The 10,000-nt window shown below is 41.7% G+C and overlaps 2 protein-coding genes across 2 annotated transcripts in view; both read left to right on the top strand.

Moving 5' to 3' along the window:
* The window catches only part of LOC308085694 (myelin protein zero-like protein 2), a 181,801-nt gene that overhangs the window by 70,694 nt on the left and 101,107 nt on the right, over window positions 1-10,000 (top strand). The window lies entirely within an intron of this gene.
* tmem25 (transmembrane protein 25) overlaps window positions 2,345-10,000 on the top strand; it is a gene marked incomplete at its 5' end in the record, with an annotated part of 10,789 nt that continues 3,133 nt past the window's right edge. The window contains 4 exons of the mRNA XM_080428798.1: window positions 2,345-2,423; window positions 5,993-6,349; window positions 7,241-7,534; window positions 8,845-8,976. Coding sequence (XP_080284924.1) covers window positions 2,345-2,423; window positions 5,993-6,349; window positions 7,241-7,534; window positions 8,845-8,976 — 862 coding nt within the window. The remainder of the gene's footprint in view (window positions 2,424-5,992; window positions 6,350-7,240; window positions 7,535-8,844; window positions 8,977-10,000) is intronic.

Below are 10,000 nucleotides of genomic sequence, written 5' to 3' on the forward strand. Positions count from 1 at the left end.
CAGTCCGCCATGCCAGTGGAGGCAGCACTGTCTGTCTGTCTGTCTGTCTGTCTGTCTGTCTGTCTGTCTGTCTGTCTGTCTGTCTGTCTGTCTGTCTGTCTGTGTGTGTGTGTGTGTGTGTGTGTGTGTGTGTGTGTGCGTGCGTGCGTGCGTGTGTGTGTGTGTGTGAACTCAGCTGATTGTGGAAAACCCCCTTAGATAATATGTGTTGACACAATATGTGATTATAAGAAATTGCGTGTGTGTGTGTGTGTGTGTGTGTGTGTGGTGTCACTTCCTGCTTCCAGGAGTTGACACTGGTCACATGACTTGGGTATCAGCACACAGGGACACCTTACCACTGATATCAGGTGTCTGTGTGTGTGTACAGACAGTGAATGAGACAAACAACTCTCTCTCTCTCTCTCTCTCTCTCTCTCTCTCTCTCTCTCTCTCTCTCTCACATTGTCAGACGTAGGGATGAAGGGATGAGTCATCATGTCCATCCCATGTTTTTCTAGGTCATCATCACCATCATAATCGTCATCATAATAATTCTGTCCACACAGCTGTCTCACTCCATGTCTGTCTTTTAATGTGACTGCAGTGATGAATGCAGAGTACTATAAAACAGTGATCATAACTCTCATGTCCTACCCGTCCCGTCTACTTACTGAGCTAATAGAGCAGGGTTTCACAAACAGTGGGTCGGGACCCATTTTTGAGGTTGTGGATCAATTTTTATAGCCAGCTAAACCATCCCGGTTGCCGAATTCACATTTCCAGGAAATGTGAATTCCGCAAACGGGATGGTTTGCCAGGCTACGAATTTTTATGGGTCCTTTCCTACATTTTGTTTAAATATATATTTTTTTAAAATCAAAACAAATCACATTCTTTTCGTGAATTAAAAAAATATTAAAATGTAAAAACTAAAATCTAAGACATTCTGTACATTTAAATATATGTTTAAGAAGTAGTGAAAATAGCAGATCTACAAGCTCACAACGCGTCGTATTGCGACACGTTGTGAGCATAGATCTGATCTTTTTCAGTCTTTTCACTAGTTTGGGTCCCGGGGAGACATCACATTTCTCGTTCGGATCTCGGGCTAAAAAGTTTGGGATTCACTGTAAATAGAGCCTGCCTGCCTGCTTGCTCAGGGGAGATATTGCATTTTGACCTTCATGCAGTACCTCTTGTCGACCAGTAGTGGTCCTACTAGAGCACACGATCTACATGCAGTGGTGGAAAAAGTACTCAAATTCTTTACTTAAGTAAAAGTACCAATACTGCAATATAAAAATACTCTGTTACAAGTAAAAATCCAAAATTAAAAATTTACTTGAGTAAAAGTACAAAAGTATTGGCATCAAAATGTACTTAAAGTACCAAAAGTAAAAGTACTAAATATTTGAAAATAGCCGATCTACAAGCTCACAACGCGTCGCGCTGCGACGCGTTGTGAGCTTGTAGATCTGCTATTTTCAAATAGCCTAGGTATAAAATAGGGCTAAAGTGGTTAATGTATGTTTCATTATATCATAGTTTATATCTGAAAAGTAACTAGTAACTAAAGTTTTCAAATAATTGTAGTGGAGTAAAAGTACAATATTTGCCTCTGAGATGTAGTGGAGTAGAAGTAAAAGTATTGGAAATTGGAAATACTCAAGTAAAGTACAAATACCTCAAAATTTAACTTAAGTACAGTACTTAAGTAAATGTACTTAGTTACTTTCCACCACTGTCTACATGTACCAATAGATCAACTACAACCAGCGTAGTTTTATTAGTTTACTAAAGGTACAATGTAAGGACCTTTTTCATACGAAAAAGGTCCTTTTTAATGACCTTTTTCAGACCAAATTGACCAAATTGTCAAGTATTACGTAAGAAAGACGCAAATATTGCGAAAATAGCCGATCTACAAGCTCACAACGCCTCGAGGCGTTGTGAGCTTAAGAATGGATATCTGTGGAACCGAGTCAAACTAAATGTAATGCGCCAAATAGGATTAATTTGTTGATATAGTCAACTAAAAATAGACTAAAAGTAAAAAGACGACTAAAGGCCAGTCCTAGTAGTTGTGACTAGTTGCGTTGGTGTGGACTGGCTTTTATAAACTCTAAACGTTTCACACTGTTGAAGCCAACTTACAAACACACTTTATTCACTAAACAAAACGATGTATCTGCAGCTTGACTTAACATTTGTGTATTGTGAATTGTGTGTGTGTGTGTGTGTGTGTGTGTGTGTGTGTGTGTGTGTGTGTGTGTGTGTGTGTGTGTGTTGTCGTGCAGGAGGTAGTTGTGTGAGTGTGTGTGTGTGAGCGTAGGTGTGCAGGTGCTTCGGGCGGGGGTCCGGTATGAGGTGTGTGTGTGTGAGACGGTGGGCTTCAGGCGTGGCTGTCTGGCTGCTACACACACTGCTGTGGTCCTGGACAGGTGAGACACACAATGTTACACACTGCTACACACACTGTTACACACTAAAATGTGCTGTAGGGTGAAAACGTGTCAAGTTCACAGTGCAAATGTACTCTAATAAATTGCTTTTTAGAGTACAGTTCTAACTCTCAACAGGTCACAAAATGTTTTTATTCATTATGATCGCAAGTCCAATTGTTTGTCAACACACAGGCGAGTCGTGCACACCGCCCAGACAACAAACATTCTGATCGACTCGGAGTCCTTCTCCTGTGGCCCTCTGTAAACACACCATGTATCGTAACGTAAACGGACGGCTAACTTACTTTTTCAGATCGCCACAGAAAATGTACATCCCTTATGATTGCGTGTCCAACTGTTTGTAGACACACATGGTACAGTAGGTGTGTGAGTGGCTAATAGAACACATTTTCAATCTACTCTTCGGTTTACTAAAGAGCTGGAGAGACAAGCACTCTACATTATATAGCATACATGGGCAACTGGCGGCCCGAGGGCCACATGCGGCCCCAACCTTCCCTTAATGCGGCCCGCAGGTTAATATCAGAATACTGATATATTATTGATTTCAGCTGTTACAATTACAAACATGACCCTGTTATTGTCTTTTATATGTCCAATGTATTTGTATTTAAGTTCATAAAGTTAGTTAAACATATAAGTATAACTAAATGCATTTGAAATTAAATAAAAATGTCACTTTTCAGGATTCCAATAAAAAAATAGCAAAAATAGCCGATCTACAAGCTCAAAACGCGTCGCTGTGCGACGCGTTTTGAGCTTGTAGATCGGCTATTTTTGCTACTTTTGTGTGACATAGAATGGCAAAGTATGGCATTAATTTACGAAACAAGTTAAAATACAGAGATAAGAGGTTTCTGCCCTACAGTATTATGCAACGTGTCCCTCTGGAGTGAGAGTGGAAATATAGTGTCCCTCTACATCATCAAAGTTGCATCACCTCTGTTATATAGCAATGATGACTATGGTTATAGAGCTATTGAACACTTATTTTAATGAAGAAAATATTACCTACATCACCTTTAAATATAGGTGGTGTAAGCAGTGGTGGAAGAAGTACTCGGATATTTTACTTAAGTAAAAGTAGCAATACCACAATATAAAAATACTCTGTTACAAGTAAAAGGCCTGTGTTCAAAATGTTACTTGAGTAAAAGTACAAAAGTATTGACATGAAAATATACTTCAAGTACCAAAAGTAAAAGTACTAATGTTTGAAAATAGCAGATCTACAAGCTCACAACGCGTCGTGGTGCGACGTGTTGTGAGCTTGTAGCTCGGCTACATGTAAATAGCCTATGTATAAAATAGGGCTAAAGTTGTTAATGTATGCTTTATAATATAGTAATTTAAATCTTCAATGTAACTAGTAACTAATATTTTTCTAATAATTGTAGTGGAGTAAAAAGTACAATATTTGCCTCTGAGATGTAGTGGAGTAGAAGTACTAATAGTAGTAGTAGAACTAATTGCAAATTGGAAATACTCTAGTAAAGTTAACTAAAAATTGTACTTAAGTACAGTACTTAAGTACATGTACTTAGTTACTTTCCACCACTGGGTGTAAGTAATATTTCATGACAACCTCCTGTGAAAATCCTGTGGATTCACAGGATTTCCTTTGATCCTCTTTGAGTGTCAGAACGGCAGAACGAACCGCCTACAACATGAGAAGAAAAAAACGTTATGAGACGAGATTTCACTTGGAAATCGTCTTTTCATCTGCATGTCCAGAGAGAGAGAGAGAGAGAGAGAGAGAGAGAGAGAGAGAGAGAGAGAGAACTGTTACTTTTGATGTTTTTTTGTGTGATGCTGTACTATGATCAAGTAGGTCAGTGGTTTTCAAATCTTTTCATATCAAGGTCCATTATTTATTCTGTATTTGAGCCACAGAACCACCGTTTGATTTAGACTCTCAAACCCATGCAAGACTTAGAATATTGTGTTATCGTTGGATATGATTTTGTCCACAATTCCATCCATGTTGTATTGATGTTGGTATCATAGGAGAGATAACAGGCAAACGTTGATACAAGTAACAATTCTTCTACAGTCTCTAATTGTGTAGACTTCTTGTACATTAAGTAATGCGGATGTTTAACAATAATATAACTCTTGAGAGTGTAAAATATGTATACAGTGTAAGGGTCCATTTGGTTACATTTTAACGCTCTCAAGAGTTAAAGATCTATAAGGGTCCATTTGGTTTCATTTTACGCCCTCAAGAGTTAAAGATCTATAAGGGTCCATTTGGTTTCATTTGACACTTTTTGAGAGAGAGAGAGAGAGAGAGAGAGAGAGAGAGAGAGAGAGAGAGAGGGAGAGAGAGAGAGAGAGAGAGAGAGAGAGAGAGAGAGAGAGAGAGAGAGAGAGAGAGAGGGCCTTTTCATGTGTAACCTGCTAAATGCATTGCTGTGCTCAGCTCTCTGTGAAGGCCCCGTTCTGCTGTTTCTGACAAAACACATGCAGACCAGGAAACGGGGGTCGAGATCGTAATGAATACCTTCCAGCGTGTCATCATTTATAAAATGTACAGTAGAATTATACATTATGCAGACTGAGGAAGATTCATAGCCCTTGTAATCACACTATGATGAGTCATAATACTGCAGCTACAGTAGCTGAAATATGATTCCTCCTCGTTCACATTTATACATTTAGTACGGAGCCCCGTAGTGAAATAGTGTTGTTGTGTTTTTTTAAACTGGTCATACGTTATTAACTATGTGGGAACGGGGAACCAGATCTGTATGCTGTGGCCATAACTTAATTAATAATAATAATAATAATAAAATATTTGGTCCCCACCCCTTGGGGTATTTTTTGTCACTGTTTATTTGCACATTAAGTGAAATTTGCACTTTGAATTTTACCCATCCTATAACTACTAAGAGCAGTGAGCAGTCGTCGATTTTAAGTGTCTTCCTTGCGTGGTCCGCAATTCTCCTTTAAGTACAAACTAATAAAATAAACAACACTATTTTACTTCTGGGGCTCTGTCTGCATTATAGAGAGTTAAAGGTTTGTGTCAATTTAATAAACTAAAGACAACAATGAGAAGAGTGAGATGAGTTCACGTAAAATGTAAATAAACATAATTTGTCAAAGATCCAATTGGCTGCGTACTAATCTGAGTTCCCAGAAGTTTTCGCCAGCTCTCGCATACAAACGGGAGCGGCGAGGAACTTCTGGGCCAAAGCCCTGGTATTTGTGGGCGGGATGTAACTTACGCTCAGAATCTGAGCGGACACGCCTCTTACCGGTCTGAGAGCTGTGCAACTCGTCTAAAAAGTCAGACGAGAGGCAAACAGCAGTACACAACAATGGCGGCCGCAATTTCTCAAGGGGACATTGCTTCCCGTCGCTCCTATTTACATGCAACACCCACTGCATGTGGATCCCGCCCCCTTTTCTTCATTGGCTCTTGATTTGAATCAGAAAGCAGTGGCCGCGCCCCTGCTGTCCAGGCTTTGAGCCGAAGCCTCCCAGACTAGCTGCACCTGTACCTACACTAACCCGCCCCCCCCCCCCCCCCTCCCCCACAGGTGCCATTGAGCCCGCCCCCAAGATTGACGGGCGGCGGAGGTCGGTGATCACGCTGCGGGAGAACATGACGCACAAGTTCAGCTGCCAATCGGACGAGCCGGGGGGGGCGGGCCCGCAGCAGCAGGCTCCGCCCCTGCTCACCTGGTACCTGAATGGCGAGCGGCAGCGCGAGCCCTTCCCGGACAGCGGGCGCCTGGTGATGACATCACAGGAGGTGAGGGAGCCCGTGACGGCGCGGCGGCGTAACAGCAGCTTCTCCCTGCAGGCCAGGAAGTACGACAGAGAGCTGGTCTGCACGGCGGCCAATCCCAGCACAGGAGAGAGCTCCAACGCCACGGTCACGCTCAACGTGCAGTGTGAGTATGGAAGGACGCTATTGGCTAATGGTTCTCTGTGTGGAAGGACGCTATTGGCTAATGGTTCTCTGTGTGGAAGGACGCTATTGGCTAATGGTTCTCTGTGTGGAAGGACGCTATTGGCTAATGCTTCTCTGTGTGGAAGGACGCTATTGGCTAATGCTTCTCTGTGTGGAAGGACGCTATTGGCTAATGGTTCTCAACCCGTTTCATGCCAATGACACCCCCCCCCCCCACCCCCCAGTGGTGTAAAGTAACTAAGTACATTTACTCATGGTACTTTTACTTTACTGGAGTATTTCAAATTTTTTGTACTTTTACTTCTATTCCACTACGCGTCAAATATTGTACTTTTACTCCACTACAATTATTTGAAAACTTTAGTTACTAGTTACTTTGCAGATATAAATATATTACATTATAAGACATACATTAACCACTTTAGCCCTATTTTATACTTAGGCAATTTGAAAATAGCAGATCTACAAGCTCACAATGCGTTGTGAGCTTGTAGATCTGCTATTTTCAAACATTTTGGTACTTTTACTTTTGGTACTTTAAGTACATTTTGATACCAATACTTTTGTACTTTTACTCAAGGAAATGTTTAATTCCGGACTTTTACTTGTAACAGAGTACTTCTACATTGCAGTATTTATACTTTTACTTAAGTTAAACATTTGAATACTTTTTCCACCACCACAAAATGTTTGAAAATAGCAGATCTACAAGCTCACAACGCGTCGCGAAGCATTGTGAGCTTGTAGATCTGCTATTTTCAAATAGCCTATGCATAAAATAGGGCTAAAGTGGTTAATGTATGTTTTATAATATAATAATTTATATCTGCAAAGTAAGTAACTCTCTCTCTCTCTCTCTCTCTCCTGTCAGTTGAACCAGAGATCCTGAGGGTGAACGCCCACTACAGCGAGACCTCGGACCCGGGTCTCTCCCTGGTGCTGTTCGCCTTGGTGCGCTCCAACCCCCCCGCCACCATCACCTTCGTGGACCAGTCCGGTCACATGGTGGCCAACGCCTCCTCCGACTTCCTGGTGCTGGACTCGCGGAGCTACCCCTGGCTGACCAATCACACGCTCCGGGTCACGCTCAGCAGCCTATCGGGCAACGTGTCGCTGAACGCCAGCAACAGCGTAGGGGCCGCGCAGAGCAACCTGACCCTGACAGGTCAGTGGCAGCAGGTGTTGATTTCCTCGACTAAAACTATGACGAAAAATGTTCGTCTACTACCTTTTTTCACTGACGTAAACTACATAAAAACTAAGCTATGATGACTAAAACTAAGACTAAATATATTGACAATTTCGTCAACAAATAAAAACTAGACTAAAATGTTAGTGAGGGGTCTAGTGGAGAAGAGATCCAGTAGAACTAAAAGACAAGTCATTGTATGTTTGGTTACGCTCGGGTGCTGAAAATAGCCGATCTACAAGACGCGTTGTGAACTTGTAAATCGGCTATTTTCAGCATGCAACCGAGTGTAAAATCAGCCATTACGATGCCATCAAGGCACCGCCAACATACATTTTAGTCGACTAAATCAACTGTAGATTTAGTCGACTATAATGTGATGATATTTAGTCGACTAAAACTAGACTAAAACTAAAAACTTTTCAGATGACTAAAATTGGACTAAAACTTAATGGAATGTATTCAGAAGACTATGACTAAAACTAAATAAAATGTTCCTGTCAAAATCAACACTAAGTGGCAGTGTTGCCATATCTGCTTATTATAAGCGACTTTGGGCTTGTTTTTTCTGTAAAATTGCTTGTAAATATTGTTAGTTAAGGGTTGCTGTTTTTTTGGGCTTGTTTCTAAAGTGTACTTGCTTATTTGGGCTTGTTTCCTAAAAAACTCGTTTAAACCAGTGGTTCTCAAACATTTCATGTCAAGGTCCCCCAAACTATTTGTCCGCGTACAAAACATGCCCCAAAACATGCCCCAAAACATGCCCCGAAACATTTCAAGAACCACTGGACTGAACTAATACTTGTGTTTCCTACCTGAAGTGTGAGCTCTCTCTCTCTCTCTGTCCCTCTCTCTCTCTCTCTCTCTCTCTCTCTCTCTCTCTCTCTCTCTCTCTCTCTCTCTCTCTCTCTCTCTCTCTCTGTCTATCTGTCTCTCTCTCTGTCTATCTGTCTCTCTCTCTCTCTCTCTCTCTCTCTCTCTCTCTCTCTCTCTCTCTCTCTCTCTCTCTCTCTCTCTCTCTCTCTGTCTCTGTCTCTGTCTCTCTCTCTCTCTCTCTCTCTCTCTCTCTCTCTCTCTCTCTCTGTCTCTCTCTGTCTCTCTCTCTGTCCCTCTCTCTGTCTCTCTGTCTATCTGTCTCTCTCTCTGTCTATCTGTCTCTCTCTCTCTCTCTCTCTCTCTCTCTCTCTCTCTGTCTCTCTGTCTCTCTGTCTCTCTGTCTCTCTCTCTCTCTCTCTCTCTCTCTCTCTCTCTCTCTCTCTCTCTCTCTCTGGGTGTCTCTCTCTCAGAGTTCCTGCGCTCCAGTGTGGAGGTGCCCATGATGGGCATAGTGACAGGGGGGGGCATGGGGTTTATGGCCCTCCTCATCCTCAGCCTCATCGTCCTCTGTCTCATGCAGAAGACCAAGATGAAGGCCATCGGTGAGTGGAAAAAGTACTCTAATGTTTTACTTAAATAAAAGTATCAATACTTGCAATATAGAAATACTCTGTTACAAGTAAAAGTCCGGAATTCAAATTGTACTGGAGTAAAAGTACCATAGGATTGGCGTCAAAATGTACTTAAAGTACCAAAAGTAAAAAGTACTCATTATGCAGAATGTCCCATTTCAAGTTTTCAAATGTATAAAAATCATTGGAAAATAGCAGATCTACAAGCATGTGACGCATATTGAGCTTGTAGATCTGCTATTTTCAAATGGACGAAATGTATATAGGGCTGAAGTGGTTAATGTATGTTTTGTAACAGTAATCAAAATCTACAAAGTAACTAGTAACTAAAGTTTTCAAATAATTGTAGTGGAGTAAAAGTATAATATTTGTCTCTGAGATGTAGTGGAGTAGAAGTAAAAGTATTGGAAATTTGAAATACTCAAGTAAAGTACAAATACCTAAAAAATATACTTAAGTACTGTACTTAGTTACTTTACACCACTGTTCCGGTCCAGTGTGAGCACCTCAATGTTACACTGGCTGTTTTTGGAAAATGGGTGGAAAACAACAGTATACATGATTTGAACATGCATGGTACATCATTATCAGACCTTAAAGGGAGAGTTCACCCCCAAAATGACTCATTTTGGATGGATTAGTCATCCCATGAAGCCTTGAATTCATGGAGATTTGTTTTGTTTTTGTTGCATTTCCAATAATTAGATGAGCGGTGTCAGCTTTGTGTTAGGTTGCCCTAGGCGTGTCTCATATCTGGCATAGAGGGGCGGGTTCAAAATCTCCGGAGAAAAAATCCGTGAGATCCCATTGGTTCACCGATCTGTCCGTCAGCCCCCCGCCCCGCCCCGTCCCATGCCCCTCCTCCTCCTCCCCAATGTGTAGCATTGAGAGCCCTGACGTCACAACATTTGGAGCGACGCCCACTGCACTCTGGTTGGTTGGGGAAATGAAACACTTCCTATTCCAGTCGCGCGCGTCAACAGGCTGGTCCAGG

This window comes from Gymnoscopelus braueri, assembly GCF_963280865.1.
Source record: "Gymnoscopelus braueri genome assembly, chromosome: 5".
NCBI classification, from domain to species: domain Eukaryota; kingdom Metazoa; phylum Chordata; class Actinopteri; order Myctophiformes; family Myctophidae; genus Gymnoscopelus; species Gymnoscopelus braueri.